Source organism: Miniopterus natalensis, chromosome 5 (genome assembly GCF_054644295.1).
Source record: "Miniopterus natalensis isolate mMinNat1 chromosome 5, mMinNat1.hap1, whole genome shotgun sequence".
Taxonomy (NCBI): Eukaryota; Metazoa; Chordata; class Mammalia; order Chiroptera; family Miniopteridae; genus Miniopterus; species Miniopterus natalensis.
This window is the reverse complement of record NC_142085.1, coordinates 59,034,430-59,054,489: the sequence shown is the minus strand read 5'-3', so window position 1 is coordinate 59,054,489 and position 20,060 is coordinate 59,034,430. Positions and strand designations below refer to the sequence as shown.

The following is a 20,060-nucleotide window of genomic DNA, read 5'->3' as shown; positions in this document are numbered from 1 at the left end:
ACACATACATTGATTTTTACTCCAAGCCAGACATTACATTAATCATAACCAAGTAAGCAAATGGCAGTTTTCACTCTCATTCTTCAAAAGCAGAAATAAATGTTATTGATTAATCCAATCTTAGTGTTAGAGCAGAAGGCAAGCTATTATAACCAAGTGGCCTAATAATGGAGAACTGTAAAAGGTCTATAAAGTGACTTAGTGGAAAGTAATTGGTCAAAACAATAATTTGACTGAAATAGCTTAAAAAGTAAATATTTCTATTCAATGATTTTCACATATTGATAACTTTATATGTTTCAAGTATGTATCTATTTTTTAAGATTTTTTTTCTGGGGTTTAAAGGGAGATTTTATATTTTTCATCCCTTTCAGCCCACTTTGGACTGTGGCATCTAAAAACTGATTGTAAGCCTTTTTCTCTTGCTCACATACATAAATATATATATAAACATCATCTTTGTTTAGTAAATTCTTGGGTCCATTCCAAAATAAAGCAGGCAGATGCTAAAACTATTCAGCTTTCACAGGCCTCTAAAAAATACAGATCTTGGAATCACTTAGCTAACAGATTGCTAACCAGGAGCAAAACTAAAAAAATAATAATAATAATTTAAAAATCTGCTTCTATTCTTGAAAATATCTACCTTTTTAATAATATAGCAAAGGTCATTTTTACCAGTTCTTATAGAATTTCAAGAAGAGATTCAGTAAAAATTAACAGAACTTTCTAGGGAAAAAGTGATGACTTTTCTATATAAAAGAAACAAACTTAAACAGCTCTTCCTTGAGAATACTCAAATTTTCTTGAACTGTGGTAGGCAATTAGACAGACATAAGCAGAGCAAGCACGATGGGCCAGGTACAGAAGGTCACCGGGGCAGAAAGTCCTGGGTGCCTAGCAAAGGACAATTGTAGGGTAGGACCTTGCCCCCAGGGTGACCTTTCCTCCCCTACTGTATCAATAGTCATGCAGTGAACCCCTTGACCTTTCCTCCCTAGGGATAACATCTAGGCCTCAGTTATATTTCAGCTCCAGGCCCAGAAAAGCAACAAAACTAGACAAGCCATATCAAGGCTGACTCCAGAGCCAGCTGCATTGAATTATGACCCCCTGCCCTGGCACAGACCAATCAATCAATGGAGACCTAGACCCTGAAAGGGCATACCTGGAAAACTGCTGAATATTATAATGAGATCTTCCCCTGGGGCCTCCCCTAAAATCTCTACCCTTAAAACCCTTAAGACAGAGGACCCAGTGAGCTCTAACTTTGGGGAGCATGCCCCCAGCACCTTTCCCTTTCTCCTTCCCCCTCCTCCCCACCCTGCCCCCTCCTCGCCACCCAGGCACGGCCATTACCTTCCTTACTACCCAAGCTCCTAGGGCCCTTCCTTTACCTGTATAACTTGTTTCCTAAGCCCATTTCTTCTATGAATTACTTCCTCCACTTCTGTGATTTTCCAAATAAGTGTTCTCTTATAATTTTGAGTCTTGGCTCTGAATTCTTTCCTAGCCAGAACTCAAGTACCGAGGTAGCTGAGCCCAGGTCAGTCTGACCCCATGGGTCTAATACCTGGTGCCATCCCCGCCACCTACAACAGAACCACTTAACGATTTACCACTCCAAGGAATACTCTAAAGTTCTACAGCACAAGGTTAGAGGGATTCAGAACAGGACTTCCCCAAAATGTGACACTTTGGCATGTAAATTCTTTTGTGCTGAAGGTAATCAAGATACTGCAAGCTCATGATAAAATTTTACCCTTCCCTTAAATAATTTAAATTAAGAACTTTGCCCCTAATAAGAATTATCGCCAGAAAGAACCTTTTATGGCCTGTTTATAGGGCAGGGCAAAATTCTAATTACTGAACACCCTGCGTATGACTTCCTTCCCTTTTAATCCCCAAGGCTCTTACCTCATCCTAAAGGTAATGGCATTAGTACTTCATTTTCCCTTTCTGTCTCTGAACCTCTCATGTATGTAGGGTCTCTAACTCTCTCATGTACGTGGGGTTCCCATATGTATGAATGTGATTAAATTTGGTTATTTTCTCTTGTTAACCTGTCTCATGTCAATTTGATTATTAGACTAGTCAGAAGAACCTAGATGTGTAGAGAAAAGTTTGGTCCTCCCTCACAAGGCCCAAGGTATCCAAGGATACAGGCTCTAGTAATGGCATCAGAAGTTCCCCATGACCAGGGTTTCCCTTAGCCTCTGTGGTGCCTTTATGTGAATTTAAAAATGGTGCCTCCCCTCTAGATAGATGAATTAGAAACTATAATCCTTTCAGGTGTACAAAACCTAGCAGGAAAGGAGTTGGCCAGGTTTCCAGCCCTCAACCTCACCCTCTCGGCAAGAGGCCAGATGACTGCTTCACGCAGACTTATCCCTGCCTCCCTTTTCCTTCCCATCTCCTACAGTGTAGGAGACTGGAGCCAAGTCATCCTTCACACACAGCCTGGCCCTGGGGAGTGGATAGGTGGATAGCCACAGATTCTCAGAGTGAAGTTTCCTCCTAAACTTGGCAGAACATAAAGATTTCATCTTGCACACAGTTCAGTGCATGCAGTGGCTGCCTGGACCGTGCTGGGAAAGATTGGAGACCAAATCCAGCACAAGCAGCAAGCAGTGAGTGGATTAGCAGTATAAACCATTGGTTTCCAACAGCTGCATAAGCCTCAGATTTCCTATCCTGATCCAAACCATTCAAATCACAAGCGTTCACTGAGCAATTAACATGTACAAGGCCCTGCGAGTGATGCTTGTAAGCAGTCCTTCCAAATATGGTCACACACTGGAATCTTTGAGGGACTTTAAAAAATACAGCTGCTTTAATTTATTCAGAATTTCATCGAGTGAGTTTACATGTTGGAATACTTACATCACTCACACCAGAAGCACTGGTGGTTTTGGAGTCACTGGTTCAACACACCTGCATCTGCATGCATTTGTAGCTGTTGAATTCCTGACGATTCGCGGGGCTCTGTCTTCTATAGCCCTGCTCCAGGACTTGCGTGTTGAGATATGATGCAGAACCAAACAATTTTCCCTTGATTTACATGGTAGTTGTATACTCGGAAAATGCACTGCATGTTGAAAGCTTACAAAAACGTTTTGTGTTTAATAGGAAAAATGGAGTTAGGTTGTGGGTTCAGAGAAACAGGCTTTTAACCCACAGGAATGTCCTGTTGGGCATTCCCAAATCTTGCAGGATGAAGGATAATGCTTTACGGTGTGGGACTCTCATACGCTGCACCATGCCCAGCATGCCCTCGCTATGGCAAGCCAGAAGTGCCCCACATTCTTCCAGAATGTCCCCTAGGGACAGGAAAAAGAAACGCCAAAACAGATCCTTATAATTTTCTGTAAACTAAAGCTATTCTAAAATACAAAATTTACCTTTTTCTGTTTCTTTTGTTTGTTTGTTTTTTCTATGTTGTGACAATTTTTTTGTGTGTGTGTGCAAAAAAATGAGTGTTGATATAGCCAGAGCCTCAAGGATATAAGGGATTAGCCACTGTCATATTCAAAATGACTTATTCAGGGCAAGTTTTAATTTTCTTTGTCCTCTTCAGAGGAAGAGCTGCAGGAATGCCTAAAAGACCTGAAGTAATATCAATTTAAAATAACTTTACTGAAACTTGATTATTTGGGCCCTTACTATAGCTGATGGTACAAGTAGATCTCCAGGCATCACTGCCAGACTCCCTGCCACCATCAGTGTGCTTTTCTCCTGCAAATACACCTCCAGTCTCTGCTCCACTCATTGGAACTCATAGAACAGAGATCAGAATGGTGCTTACAGACGCTGGAGGAAATGGGGAGAGGTTGGTCAAAGTGTACAAACTTCCAGTTATAAGATTAATAAGTTCTAGGTATCTGATGTACAGTACCGTTATTATAGTTAATAATACCATATTATATACTTAAAAGTTGCTAACAGAGTAAATCTTAAATGTTCTCAAAACAAAAAGAAATGGTGATTATGTGAGATGATAGAGATGTTAGCTAATGCTGTCATGGTAACCATTTGGCAATATATGCATGTATCAAATCAACACATTGTACACCTTAACTTTAAGAATGTTATATGTCAATTATATCTCAATAAAGCTGGGGGAGAAGAATTAATTAAAATAAAATAATTTAATGCAATATTTATTTTATTTAAAAAAATACAGAATCTGTGGCTTTACCACCAGAATTATTGACTCAGCATCTCCCTAGATGGCTGTAACATGGTCATTTAGAAAGCTCATAAACCACATTTTTGGCAGCTACTGAGATTACTAATAGAAACTCCTCACTACTTTTATCCGTTTCTCTTATAATTAAAACCCTCTGAATGTCACACTGCAAGAAGAAACACAGTTAACATCATCAAATCAATTTTATATCTCATGACCAGGATATATTTTTAAATAAAATAAAGAAGTTTAAGATGTATATATGTATAAAACTCAGAAAAATATATATATGTATGTATATATACTGTATAACAGTGAAAACCTGTGTTTTTCTATTTTGAAACAAAAGTCAAAATGTGAAATTAGGTGGTCTAAATTAAATGCTTCCAGCTGCAATTTAGCACCTTTCCCTCTCTTTTGTTCTCTAACAGAAACTGAGGAAAAGGCTTACTATCAATCACAAATTCCCCATTATACATTATAAATTTGTTCTCTCTCAACCTTACTTCCTCTTACTTAGTAAAATGGTATTTCTTTGCCTTTTCTTCATGGGCTAATGTCATTATACTCTATTAAACTTCCTCCAGATAGAACATACTAGATTTTAGCTTTAGGATGCAAACTGGTGGTGTTTTTATACTGTGAATGGTGTCTAGTGATTTTTTCTTCTTTACAGAGAAAAAAAAGTAAGAGGAAACAGGTTTGCATAGCAGTCAGAGGGACTTCGGCCAAATATGAAAAATTTCCTGGTAGCCACAACAGTACTAACTACAGTGGGTCATTCTGGAGGGGGAAATCTCCTTCTTTGTAAGTTTGTGATAACAACCCAGATTCTTATCTCTCTGGAATTCTTTAGATATAAATCTGTCTGGTGGGCAGGGAGTAGACCTCCAGGCCTATAAGGCCGTTTCTGCCTTCCATCATCGAGACATTCTGCAGAAACATAAATACGTATCTATAAACCAATTGTATGAACCAGGAACAATCTCACGACGTTTCTCAACTGGAGCACTAGTGACATTCGGGGAGGGCAATTCATCGATGTGCGGGTCCACCGGTGCATTGCAGCATGGTTTGACGTTGCCACAACCCACTCAGCACCTCTGGGTCTAATAATCTTGTCACTAGGATGGAGGAAAATGTGTTCCTTACAGAGTTATGAGGATAAAGGAAATATATGAACAGCACCCACATAGGATCTGCCCTTTAAAACTTTAGGATCTGAAAAGATAAAAAATGTTAAGAGCCCAAGCTTATGAAAGACACAGCTCTAAGTTGTTACGCCATAGCCAATAATTTCTGAATCCATGACATTTTATAGGGAGCGTGATGGGATCCCTCACCCTAACCGTCATGGTTTTGTTTCCTGTTTTGTTTTGGAAGCAAACACTAGAACATTTCTTCTCTCCTACTGTTCCCTGAAGTTTTCTCAGTCTTCCTTACATTGATGGGACCCTGGTAAAGTTCCTCCTACTTTTGGGCAAAGTGAGAGAAGAGAGGAAAAAATGCGTAACAAAGAAAATTGGATATATATCACCTATCACTGAAGGGTAGCATAAATATTTTAGTATGTTTTGTAAAGCAATATTTAGATAGTTTCATAACCATCTCCTCTTACTCTTCTCAGGAAGCATCGATCCACACTGACCCTTTCCCTAGTGAACATGCCTTTGTTGCGTGTGTTTCAGACATGCGGAGCTGGGCTCTTCCGCGCCCCGTCGGGGGACTGCGTGCCCTGCGACTGCAACGGGAACTCCCACGAGTGCCTGGACGGCTCTGGCCTCTGCGTGGTAAGTCGGGGCGCTCAGCACTGCTCACGTATTCCACTGGCCCTTTGCATCTCGGGTGGGAATACAATATCCTTCCTGGACCTTGGAGCTACCTAGGAGCAAACTGCTAACCATGCTCTTTTTTGGACCCTTCAGCTTGTCCTGTCAAACGCCCATATAAACTGCTTGTGATTGTGAGTGGCCCCCAGGCGTGTGTGTGCACGCACGTGCTCCAGGGGCAAACGCCTCCCGCAGGTGGGCCCCGCTGCCGGCCGGTGAGGCTGAAAATAACGCACCTGGGAGGAAGTCCCCCATCCGACGTCCTCGGTGGTAGTACAGTTTGCCATATGTTTGGCTTCGCTCCACATAAACTGGGAGAATAAAACAGTTGTTTCATAGGCTATTTTACAACTTATAAGGTAGTCGGGTCTACAGATCAAAATTTAAAAAAAACAAACAGGTTTGTACCAATTGCTAATAAAAATGAAAGCTTTGGCCTTGTGGTCTTTGTAATTATGTGATTCAGCCCCCAGGTGACTTTTTTTTTTCTTAACTGGAATGAATTCTCCGGTAGACTGTTCTTCAGGAAATATGATAGAGACTTAGGAAGGGGACTTAGAAGCCTTCTAGCAAATGTCCACTTGCTACATATTTCCCATTTTTACTGACTGGACTGACAACTTAGTGAAAATGGGAATTGAAAAGTTTATCAGTAATAGCTTCTGTGGAAGTCATAAGAGGCATTTTTAAAGACGTGTGCCCTAAGATCACATTTTCCTTCATAAGCTATGCTATATATCAAGAAAATTAGGTTCTTCAAGTTCCTATGAGACAAAGGAGGCCTTCTGGAACTGCAAGAGTATTTTTGCATAAAATGTAAGAATACCTAATTAAATATACCTATTTACCTTAAAATTAATAATTATTCTTTTAAGCAGATAATTTTTTATTATAAGTGGGCTCCAAGGTGTGAACATAAAGGTGTTATTTTACTCATAATTAGCATTAAGATGCAAGTTAGAACCTTTTCATTTATTTTAAACCTAGCAGTTGCCATTTTTCTAGGGCCAGAGAGAATTAAGTGGCAAACACTAACCTCTTTGTAGTGTTTGTTCAGTCCTGGCGTTTCTGTGACCCCTCCCCCATCTTCTTAAATAACCATTACATCCAGGATGTCCTCTGTAGCAGTGTAGGCACATGCAGCTGCCAAAATCTACCCCTTTCTAGTGCTTCCATCTCCGGTTTCCTGTTATTTTAATCCCGGTGACATTTGAAAAGAAAATCCCATGGATGCGCTTGAACCAATAACGTACAGCTCTGATAGTTTGACTAATTAAAGGCTCTTCGTTACCTGGTTTACTAAAATGTAAGTCAACAGGGACTGGCAAGTCCATCAGCTACTGTTAGGCAGTCAATAAGATGGAAACAAATAAATTAAAGGGAAGTAAGTGCCTCCTGCCAGTGCCTGCGGAGAGCTAGGACAAAGCCACGCTTACTGACAGTGACTGTCAGAATAGGAGTTATCATGGGTTTTTCTCTGACTAGACAGGAGCTTCTGAAGGGACAGTCATCATGTGATTCCTTCATTGTGCCAGGGGCATACAAGGTTCTAATAAAATTTGGGGATGGACTAGGGTTAAACACTTTTGTGCACATTCAGGGAAGTTGCCAATCTTCCTACAACTCCTTTGTTTCAAGACAGAACATTGAAAAAAAGAGCAGCTACTCTGTTCATCCTAATGGTGGCTCTTCCACGCCCCCCCCCCCACACACACACACACACCTGGAGGGAAATACTTTTATCTCCCTCATTAAAGTAATAAACCGTCCATGTAAAACCACACAAACAAAACAACAATACAGATAAATACTGTGCATGAGATTCAAAGGGAAAACCAGCCACTATCTTATCCCCAGAGCTAAAACATAGATATTTTCTTATAAATTTAGTTTTAGAGTGACGAAAAATGCAACTTGCTTTTAATTAAGCACAAGTCAGCGAGCAGAAGAGACTTGCCATGTAGAAAGAATGTGTTGCTCTTTAGTTGGCAAATTCGTTGTCTGTGGTGTCACACTGGAATCAAACGCCTATCTGGCTGTTTCCAGTCATATCCCTATTCCAGCCACCTGGTCGATCAAGGCCAGCTTCTCAGCTCCTGCTCTGCAGCTCTAGCTCATTCTCAGTTCTCAGGGAGCCAGAGAAGAAGCAACGGCTCCACATGAACACTTCCTTGCAACTCGCTGTGGGCACCAGAGTTTCAGTCAGTTGTTGTAGTTCACCTGGCCTAACTCTTGTCTTCCATTTTCTATAAGCAACTAAAAATAAAAGGCCTTCTTTTATTTCATTTGATTTTGCTTTTATTTTAAAGGCTTATAATGCTTCTGCTGTGTCCTCCCTCAGTTGTTTCTAATTCTTCTATTTCAATGTCCAATTTCAATTTGACCTTATAGTTTACAAACTGATTTTAAGGAACTGAGCCATTTGAAAATAAAATATAGAGTAGATAAAGTTGTTACCATTTCTGGACATAACATAAAAGCTTAGAGATTTTTTCACAGGAGGAATGCTAACTTACCAAATGCAGAAATGTGGCTAAGTGAAAAGTGGCTTAACTTGTGAAATCCAACATGTACTGTGTGTCTTTCCAGAAGGCCACCTTGTGTCTTATCAGAACTGGAACATGTTGGGCAGGATTCTCAGCTGAATTTGGTAGGGAGGGGCCCAAAAGCCAGGCAGTTCTAGTGGATATGGCAGACTCCCTAGGAAAGCTCCGAAAGGAGACATAAGAAAGGAATTATGGGACAGAGAGATGGCTGGTGGGAGGAATGCCTGCTCCAGGCTCTCCTTTCCCTGATGTGTCTTCCTCACTAGCAATGGAGACACCTTTTAAAAACACAACCTAGGCAAGGCATTCACCTTTCTAAAATTCTTCAGAAGTTTCTATTCCAGCCTCACTGAGCTTCTCGCCACCACCTAAACTCATTCTGTGCTCTTGCACTCTGTGTCCGAGCTTGTGCTCACCTGTTCTCTGCCTGGCAGGTCCTGCTCAACCTCCAAGGCCTAATTCGAATGTCATCACTTTTATTAAGCTTCTCCAACTTTCTCAGGAAAAGCTAGAACCTTTCCCTCCTCTTTGCCCCACAGCAGGAATGTACTTAATGCATGCTTCAGTCAGAGCACAAACACTAGGTTATTCCTTGTTTATCTCTCTGTTTCTTTCACAAGTCTGTGATCTGATGAACGGAAGGGACCAGCTTTGCTTCATTTTCGTAACAGTCACAGCTCATTATTTGTCAGGATATCAGCTTAATCCAGGTTTGTTAAGTGAATGAATGAATTGGTTGATAAAAATCACTAACTTAAGTCAAAAACCATTGATATTATACTTTATAAGATATTTAGGTCACTATTTCAGGAAAAGGTACTGTCTGTTATGCTAGAGACTCTGGCTCAGGTTCAATGCTGAGGAATAAGCCAGAAACTTGCTTCTTAAAGTACAGCCTAGGCTAGAAGAATTGCCAATACTTGGAAGCCTGTTAGAAACGCAGACACTCAGGCCATAGCCCAGACATCCTTAATCAGAACTTTCATTTTCATAAGGTTCCCAGGGCATTCGTGTGCACACTAAAGTTTGAGGAGCACTGATCTAGATAGAGCAGAATTTCTCAAGCTTTTTGGACTCATGAGCCCTTTACACGCCTAAGAATTATTCAGGTTGCCAAGTGGTTTTTGTTTATGTGGATTACATTTATCTATATTTTCTGCATTTGAAATTTAAAACTGAACATTTTAATAATATTTTCTTATTAATTTATTTGAAAATAACCATAATAAATCCATTGCATGTAGTAATAAATCCATCACATTTCAATTTACAAATTGAAAATATATTTAATTCTGGCTTAATAGAAGGCAGTTAGAACTCATATCTGCTTCTGCATCAATCTGTGATGGTATCTCCCGTCTTATAGCTTCAGAACTCCACTTTACACTCATAAGAAAACTAGAGGGCCAAAGAAAATAAAACCTAAGCATTATTATAAAAATAGTCTTCACCTCCCTCAGCATACTTCAAGAAACACAGATCTAGATAGACTATAGTTTTGCACAAAGCATGTGGCAAACCACACCAAGGCTAACCTGACAAACCACATCAGGCCTTCTTCCTACATTATGCTGGTGCTGTGGCCAAGTTAGTAAACAACATCACTTCTCATGTGAAGGAGACACAACTGGTATCCACTGTCTTTCCTAATACCAATCTGCAATCCATTGTCCAGATAGTAGCTTTCTTAACCATTGGCCAAAGATTCAGAATGCTTTTTTCATTTTTAGTGAGATCGGTTTTATTTAAAAATAACTCTTCCCTTCTAACAACATTCTTATGATGTCATTGTTATTTTCTGTTGTTTGTTTTTTAAATAGAGCATTGGAGGCAAAGGGATATTTGCAATATCATACTTACAAAAAATTTTTAGAACTAGGCCATCTAGCTAGGCCATCTAGTCTAGATTCTCATTTTACAGATGGAGAATAGAGACCCAGAAAGGCCAAGTGACTTGTTCAGTGTCAACCAGCTAGAAAATGGAAGAGCTAGTCCCTGCTTACAGCATCTCTCTGCTCATCTCCCAGACTGTGTATCAATGCCTTTTAGGGAATTTCATTACAAACCCTTTAATAGGAGGCAGATGAGGAAAGCCAATGTTTGCACTTTGAGCATTTAGAGGCAGGAGAGATTTGGTGGCTTTGCCTCAGAGGATAATTGCTCCCCTGGCTGCCATGGCAGAATTAGAGCCCTGACTAGGAATCCAAAGCATCTGTTGAGCCATAAGGGGACAGAATTGGGAATTAGCTCATTTTCACAGCTTAATAGGCATTTCAGGCACAAAGAATGGCCTGCACAGATGGGCTTCATCTGTCCAACAAGGACCCAGACAAATTTGACCCCAGCCTATAAGTAGCCCTGCCAGATTGCCCATGGCTTGGATTCCTGGTAGTTGGAAAGGCTCTCTGGTTTTCCCTGGAATGAGACATTGCCACTGATTTTTAGCTGGCTTTGGGTGCATGTTAATTTCCTTTACTTGGTCCGGATACCAATTGACTAATTTGCCCTTTGCCAGTTTTTCTTTCATTTTTTTCCTGACAACTGACTTAGCACAAGACTCAGTATTAAGAACTGTGAGGGAACTATGTTAACATCCTGTTGCCTGCAGATCAGACTTTATTTTTCAGAGTTTTTCATTGATCTATCAGGCAATCTGAATTATCCCCTAAACTCCATTCTAATGTAATTCTAACCAGGAGCCAAAGATGACCAATTAAAGGTGCAAAAGGTGTTCAACCAGGATGGCTTGTTGCCACAATAGGATCCCTCTTTTTTGACTAGTGTGTTGTATTTCATTTGAAGCTCAAACTATTCATAAAATAGTGTGACACCTCCCCATGTAGTCATTTTGTGACTCCTTTGGAAAGGAGCCTTTACCTCTAACACATTGGAGAAGCACTATAATGTGGGAATGAACAGCCTAGCCTCTGGAGCCAGATTGCCTGAGCTTGAGTGTCACTTTTGTCACCTACCATCTGTGTAACATTAAGCCATGCACTTAACTTCTCTGTGCCTCCAGCTCTTCAAATGTAAAGGGGGGGGGGGGGGGCGTAATGTAACTTTCCTTAGAATACTGTGAGAATTAATTTATGTAAAATGTTTACAGCAGGGCTTCACTGTTATTTTATTTTGAACTTCAACACAGAGCATAAAGACAAAAGAGCTCAGAGTTCAGCTGACTACTTGCCTTTCCCAGGCTTCCTCCACAGAGCACTGTTTGGAAAAAGCTGTTCTGTTGAATCTCTGTGCATAGATCTTTCTAAGGGAATTGCTCAAACAGGAGGATGTCTCTTCAATAGCATTCTGATTCTAACAGTATAATTTTTTACTGAAAACCCTATTCAACCTTTAAACACTCTGGTGAATGTAAAGATAAAAATATCATAATGCTAATGGCATTGCCTTGTGCAATCTAGGCCAGTCCAGTTGGAGAAAACTGCCAGTGAACTAGCATTACTGCCTCTTATGGAGTACTAGTTAGAAATCAACCCATCAGCTGGGCAAAGAGCTATAAGTACCTACTCCATTCAAGTTGACAGCAGTGCAGTGGTTAAATACTCAGTCTGGGAGCAGATGATAGTGAATGTGGGCAGTGGCAGGAGGGGAGCATCAGGGAGGAATTCCTGGAAGTTTTGAGATCAAATAAAGATCTTGAATGATAAACAGGCACCTAGGCAGAAGAGCCAGCCTGTTTTGTGCCTTTTTTCCTAATTATCTTCACAACAAATGGATAAATCATACAAATAAACCAGCTTATTATTTCTTGTGTGTCACTATCCAAGATACCAGCCCATTAGCAGAATACTCTTTACCTACCTTCCATTCCATTTATGCTTCAGTATGACACATGCTGTTCTCCCAAGCCCATAAATCCTTAAATTGTTCCCACTGTCGTAGATGAGCGCCAGGAAGATTTTATTTTTTCATTTCATATTCATTCCAAGTCGGTAAGCTGATGCTTTCACAACATCCAGAGTTTGATCATTGTGATTATCACTCAGAATTGAAATAAGCACACAGACTCTAAAGAGAGTCCCAGGCTGCTGGTGCACACACGCAAGTCCAGTATGAAGTCATGCGTCATTGTATGCGCTTTCTAGCACTGACTGGGGCACTGTTGCCTTGTGATGACCAGCACTCTTGCACACTGTCTACTCTTTCAAGCCTGGCATCTTCTGTCTATAGGTTCACTGTCTATAAAATTTCTTTTGTGTTCTTGTTAATTTTCCTGTCTTTTGTCTTACAGCACTGTCTGCGGAACACGACAGGAGAGCACTGTGAGAAATGCCTAGATGGTTATATCGGAGATTCCATCAGGGGATCCCCCCGATTCTGCCAGCCATGCCCCTGTCCCCTACCACACTTGGCCAAGTAAGTCTTAAAGGAAGATTGGCTCTTCTACTGCTTATCCCCCCCTTTTTGGCCCTACCCAGAGTTCTACAGTTTTTCCCTAGTCAAAACCGAGCACCTCATGTTGAGATGAGACTGGAAAAGATACAGGAAAGGTCTCTAGCCTAATACACTTTCATGGATGCTTAAACACTTGCAGTATAGGTGATGACTCCATTCTCAAGATATTGGGGTGCATAATGAAGTCTCCCACATTTTATAAGCAAGGCTAATCTCATCTATTCTTGGCTAACTCTTGACCTAGAGAGATTACAACTGATAATGCCAAGGGATTCATTATAATCCAATATTTTCAGTGGTAATATTTCCTTTGACTCTGACAGAACAGATGTTTCCCTACATGTTGCAGTCAAATAGGCTTTTCAGTCAGAATTAGAACACAAACAGAATGCATGCTTTAGGCTAATCACCTCATAGAAGATCTCTAAGAAAACTAATTTTCACCTCTGGCTATGTTTTGACTTGAGTGAGAAGTTAAATAGACTAGACATACATCTTAATGGAAGTAATGAATTTCTTTTCAGATAGCTAATATGTATAAATCCAGTAGTCAAGTCATTACTAGCCATTTTATTGGCTTTAAAATGACAGAATATAGAATTAAAATAGTGTACTGGTATTTGGTTTTCCAAATATCAACCAGTTCTTCAATTCTCTGATACCAACTTGGTGTCCTACAATCAATTCAATTCTGACACTAACTACCCAGAGTTAGTGCAGACCCCAGATGTTACGGGTGCAGTCCCACTTCAGAAGCCAGCCAGAATGGGGTACCCAAGCTTTTCACATTTCTTTCCATCTAGCTACAAATTTAGGGATCTCTCAACCCCACTAGGTTTGGTAATTCTCTAGAATGACTTATAGAACTCAGAAAAGTGAGTTTTATTATAAAGGATACAACTTAGGAACAGCCCAATGGAAAAGATGCATAGGGCAGGGTATGGATGAGGAGATGGAAGGACCAGAGCTTCTGTGTGCTTACTGTCCAAGGGCACCATCTTTTCAGCAAATCAATGTGTTCAAGAGCCTAGAAGCTCCCCAACCTTTGCTGTTGAAGAGCTTTATTGAAGTTCCATTACATAGTCATGATTGATTAAATGGTTGATGATTAACTCAATCTTCAGCCCCTTTCCTCTTTCCTGAGGTTGGGGGAGGGAGGGGGGTGAAAGTTCCAATCCTCTAGTCATGTAGTTGGTTCCTCTGGCAGAGCAGCCTCCATCCAGAGGCTATAGGTGACCATCAAGAATCACTTCATTATCATGAACTCTGGTATGGTTGAAAGGAACTCATTATGAAGGACAAAAGTCAGTCTTGAAATTCCAAAGGTTTTAGGAGCTCTGTGATAGGAACCCAGGACAAATATACTTCAAGTAGACAGAACAATGAAATTAGGTTAAATATCTGTGCTCTGTCACATAATAGCTGTGTGATCTCAGACAAGATCTCACTTTCCATGGTATTTGGGGTCAAGGAGACTAAATTCAGATCATGGTTCCATTCATTGATTACTTTAGCAACTCTGGATCTCAGGTTTTTCCTTAGTAAATCAAAGTTGCTGTCAGGATCTGCCTCATAAAGTTGGACTAGGATAATATCTGTGGACCATTTGGGTTGGTGCCTTACACATGGAAAGGTGTGTGGTTGATGTTGCTTTAGTAAGCACATACTTTATATCTTTTCCCTAACACATATTTTGCTTGCTCCATGTCAGGCACTGTTATAAGGGTTTGGATTAATATTTAGTTGATAGCTATTGTAAAGATTAAATTAAACAACACATATAAAATAACTTAAAAGGTCCTGGATACCTGCCCCCCCCACATACACACACTTTCTTAAAAGAGAAAAAAGAGAAGATGACAACCAAAAGTCTCCCTAATTTTTTGTCCTTAATTGAATACCATTATCGACTAACATTTCACCTAATAGCCTGTGATTTGTTCAAATCCTCTGAGGGTCTGACAGTCAGGGAAGAAGCCAGACATTTTACAGCCTCATCTTTCTTTAGAAATCATTAAACTGCCTCAGCCCTTGCTTTGTGATTTTTCATGTCCGATCGTATTAATAACCTGTGCAAAATGGATGGGACTGAGAGTGAAAGTAGAAAACGCCAACATTAAATGTTCTGTTATTTCCACTCAAGTGTGTCCTGATTTATGAGCTCCCTTTGCCTCATCTAGGTATATTGTTTTACTGTTCATTAATATTCTGCCTTCAAACATTAGTCTCAACCATATCTGATGACATGTTTAGCATGTCACTCTCTTATGTGATATAGTGATTTTGATAAATATATTTACCTCCAATTTCCTAATAACAGGTTTCACTCATTTGCCCATGTAAACAAAGATGTTACATAGCATTAGCTGCTCAAAACAGGTTAATAAGCTTTGAGCTGCAGTTTCTTTAGAAACTAATAGATGAATTAGAAAGGCAACCCTAAATGCCAACTGTCTGACTTTCGCACTTTTTATCCCATTCCCATGGCAAGGCTTTTTAACCTAAATTTTCTGACATTAGTGTCTTGAGATAAGAGCCTTTTGGAACCTCATTTCTATGGACTGAGACATTTTGTCTACAGGCAATCAAGAGATATTTATTGAGCATTTATGTGCCAGATGTGTATCAGTCGCTGGTCACAGCAGTGAATAAAACAGTCAAAAAGTCCTGCCTTTATTAAGACAGGTCAAAATACAGCAGTATTATGATGCTCCTAAAGCAATGACCGTTTCCCTTTTAGGCCAGATTATGCAGTATTTCAGTGAATCAAGGTATTCTGGAGGCTGGTAACTCTTCTAAATAATTTAAGCAGAAACTTTCCAATTGGTTAATAAACTTCTTGCCTTGAAAGGGAAGTTTCCACAGACATCAAGGATCACCATTTCCACCCATGTTCTTTCTGTGTGTGTGTGCGCGTGTGTGTGCATGTGTGCGTGTGTGTGTGTGTGTGTGTGTGTGTGTGTGTGTGTGTGTGTGAGTGGATCCAAGTTCCAAAGAGCAATTGAAGGTCTTAAGGAATGTGCTCAGCAGTTAGGAACATACTCACAGACATGAAAACTAGTACAGATTTGAGGTTGAAAAACCTGCCGAAAATTAACACAAAAGCAAAAATACACCAGCTATAAGTAAAGAACATATGTGGGAATGTGGAGGAATTGGGAAGGTGTTGAGAGACCTGTTTTCTTTGTAGTGGTGATAGTTCTACTTCCCAAATCCCTTGAGGGGAAAACTGGCTACAAAAATTAGGGATGGGAGGTAGTCTGTGAACAAAAAACAGGGCAAATTTGCCTGGGCCCTGTGAAGTTCTAGCCTTTGATCTGGCCTCATTATTGACTTAGCTAATTGATCTCAAATGCTAATCAAATATATTATCAAAAATCAAATATACCATTGCCTCTTTCAGCTTTTTAAAAATTCATATTTCTACTCTGTAAAAATGAAACTGCCAGGACTTTGATTTGAGCTCAGAAAGGCAGCAAGTATGGAATCTAAATTACACTTTCAGAGGTCTGCTCTTTGAGCCTGTAGACCCAGGATTTGGATTTCTAGTTACAATATCCATATCAGAAAGCAAGGAAATAATGTCTGAGGGAGTTTAGCAAACAAACAGTGCTGATTCTATTTTTCTTTAAGTTCTCTTGAGGGTTTTCCAAGAGCAAAAGGCTCCTTTCCTCTTAGAAAGGGCGCCATGGCTGTTAGTGCAGGCTGAGAAAGGCACAATGTTTTCATTTTCCTCGCCAAGTCAGACATTCCTCTGAGAAAAACACAATTAATGCTGATAAAAAAAAAAAAAAAAAAAAAGGAACCCTCAGCGGCTGGCATTGCCTCTGAGTCTCCCACCACAGAGACCAATGGTCACACAGCTATTCCCAAGGACCATTTGCACAGAATTCATTTATTTATTTTGGGGTTGGCCAGACATCCTTTATGTCTACTAGTAGCTATGGTAATGGCTCCAATTAAGGAAAATGTCATCTGTTTGGAAGAGCAGGACATTAGCTCAAGGCAGATGACTCCAGACATCAGCAGATGTTTCGGTTCTTCAAGCAGGCTGCTGGGAGAAACATCTTCAAAGAAACATGCATGAGGGTTTGGTCATGTCCTGGACTCAGCCAACAGTGTTTCTTTAAGTAGACTAAGGAGTAAAAACAAGCAAAATAAAGAGCAAAGGCCAAAGAAACGTAATTTCATGGGGATGTTTTTAATCAAACTGTTAGAGAAAATAAACTGTGGGTATTACCTTTCACTGAGAAGCACATATTGTTTTCTGACTTGATTTTATAAATGTCTTTAAACAAAGCAAACACATCCATTTTGTTTCCTCTGAAAGCCCATTAGGGTAAAATTGCTGATACACGCAGGAATGTGAGAACAGCAGATCATACTCCATTGATTATATAGTACCTAGGCCAAAACTAATTTAAGATGCTTTAAAACATTTCACACCCACTTCATATGGGTGGATTCAGGTGTCAGTGTAGAATTATCCAAACATGAGCAGAGTAATATTTCACTTCCCCTGCCTTAATAATTAAGTTGGTTATTTATTCTACTGAACTAATATTTTTATTACTTTTCTGTCCTAATTTTTATTATCTATCAAAAAACAAAGATGAAGAATTAAGAGAGGGTTTCCGTGGACTAGAGTCCTTTTACTGTGGGTCCTATTGTTTGAGTCCTTGCTTTTTGAATTTGATCAACTAAGCAGTCCCTCCATCCTTTATTCCCAATTTTCAAGATACACATAACAGAAATTAAGGTTCTATGAAGAGTATAAAGTATAGTTTGAATTGGTTCATAATCTTGAAGAGTGGAAGAGATCTACAGAAGGAAAAATGCGGGAATTTTCAAATTGATACACAGAAAGTGATGGGAATAAGAGAAAATTCTCATAGAAATCTAAAATTGCAGGCAAGATTTGGTTATTTTTATCCACCTTTGGAATATGTGTTTTAGATTTGCATTTTATATACATATATGGTTTTCTAAAATTTCCACTGCTTCAAGTAAAAGTAATGAAATGCCTCTATGGAAAAATAAGTAAAGTGAACCTGAAAAATGATTTCATTAAATGGAGTGGCATTTTCTGTCTGAGCCTGCTGTCTAAACTTTCCTGAAAGGAAAAAGATTTAATTTAAATAAAGCAAATGACCACACCCATTTAGGAACTGACTTCTAATATTTCCCTATAATTCTAGTTTTGCAGAATCCTGCTATAGAAAAAGTGGAGCTGTTCGGTGTATTTGTAAAGAAAACTATGCTGGACCTAACTGTGAAAGGTAGGCTAATAAATCGTGCTATTTCTTCTCTGGGTCAAAGGAATCTGCCTGTTTCTTGCACTCCTCAGCTCTGCCTTGCTCCCCTTCAATAGGTCCTGGAGTCTATGGTTGAGAGAAGGGAGTATGGGGTAGCATTTCAGAACTGAGTGGGGAAGCTTTCCTAACTCCATGCCCCAGATATGGATATAACAGTATGTCCCCTAGAGGTCCAGGCCAGGGCCACATCTGGATAGGTGGACATGGAAAGAAAAAGATGAATATGTGTATTTTAAAAAGATTCTCTGGATGGTTTTGGTAACACTCCCCTCTTTCTCCATCACTGAGAACCAGTAGTAAAATTAATGGAGAGTGAGGCTTCCTTCGGAAATAAAAAGTAAATCCAATCCCCTATTTGAGGGATAAATTTAAAATACATTGAAATGCACTGAAGTAAAATTGAAAATAAATCCTCTATCAGAGCAATCCATTAAAATCCATTGAAAAAAGTATGACTCTATTATTTAACTCATTCTTTACACCATTTCCTCCCCTGAAAAATAACAAATTTTATGAGAATTTATACTTCCAAAATCCCTTTTGCTATTTAGGCCTAACTCTCTTTTTTTGAGTTGCTCTGGGCTTCATCCCATGTGAGCTAATCAATCAAGAAAGGCCTTGGCAACCAAGGATGCGAAGCTTCCCACTGAATGATTTCTTGGCAAGGTATTTCCCATTCTCCCCACCTGTCAACTGCTCACAGTTTTCTATGGCAAAACGGCTTTCACTAAAAAAAAATTATATATATCTCTCTCACAGAGAGGTCTTCTAATTTTCAACAGAAATGCCATTAACATTGGCCTCGTCATTGTGTTAAGGCAGCAAAATGATATGTGGTCCATAAAGACAGGGAAGGAAGGGCCAGGAAGGACCAGTCCAACAGCTAGACCAACATTTGCAGTGTGCTCCCCTCACAACAGCACACTCCCAACTACCCTGAATGTGATTCGCTCAACCTCAGGATCAAAGCATAAGTCTTAAATGGTAAGCCATCTCACCTCCAAAGAAAACACCCTCCAGCTCTCAAAAAGTAGCTCTGCAACTCTTTATAAAAGGCCATAATGTCTATGGTACAGAGAAAATCTCTATACTCGGAGGTCACTGCTATTATGATTATTAAATGTGCAAAATTTTGGATAATTCTTTCCCTAAAAGGTTGTGGGATTTCCCCCTTTTTTTCCTACAAAGGAAGAGGGAAAGTAAAAGCTGAGGGCCCATGTGAATTTCATCCTATGTGAGCCTATAAAATCTGTAAGGTTGAAGTTGGGACTATGACTACAGAGTTGCCTCTGAACCTCTCACCAGAAGATGTTCTGGAAACTCAAAGTAATTTAAAGTAGGTTTACACTGTGATTGAGATTCTGACTTACAGAATAAAGAATTTGGTTTTTCTCTTGTGGAAAACCAGGGGGCAACCTATGGAGATCAAATACAGTGAAATTTAACAGAGAAAAGAAAGTAACTGGCATCCAACTTCTGTGAGTTTGGGCAAGTTCCTTCACTCCTGGACCTCAGAATCCCCAGCTGCACATTAAGGTGGCAGATCTAAGTCCAATTTCAATGAGCCTAAGAGTCTAATATTCTCTGTTTGGTGAACTGCAGCAAAGGTTAGAAATTCAATCTAGCCACATGTTCCATAGAGGAATGATTTATGTTGGCTTGGGAACTAGGGGGACAGTAAATTAGAGATTCAAAGACATGAATGAGTATGAATAACAAAACTCATTAAACATTTTCTCTTGGGGATATCTCTTTGCAGGTTGTGTGTCAC

The 20,060-nt window shown here is 39.8% G+C and overlaps 1 protein-coding gene across 2 annotated transcripts in view; it reads left to right on the top strand.

Moving 5' to 3' along the window:
• Positions 1-20,060, top strand: part of LAMA4 (laminin subunit alpha 4) — a 117,170-nt gene that overhangs the window by 28,729 nt on the left and 68,381 nt on the right. For both annotated transcript variants that reach the window (XM_087817565.1, XM_087817564.1), the window contains exons 2-4: positions 5,878-5,979; positions 12,811-12,935; positions 18,173-18,253. In XM_087817565.1, the coding sequence (XP_087673691.1) occupies positions 5,878-5,979; positions 12,811-12,935; positions 18,173-18,253 (308 nt within the window). The remainder of the gene's footprint in view (positions 1-5,877; positions 5,980-12,810; positions 12,936-18,172; positions 18,254-20,060) is intronic.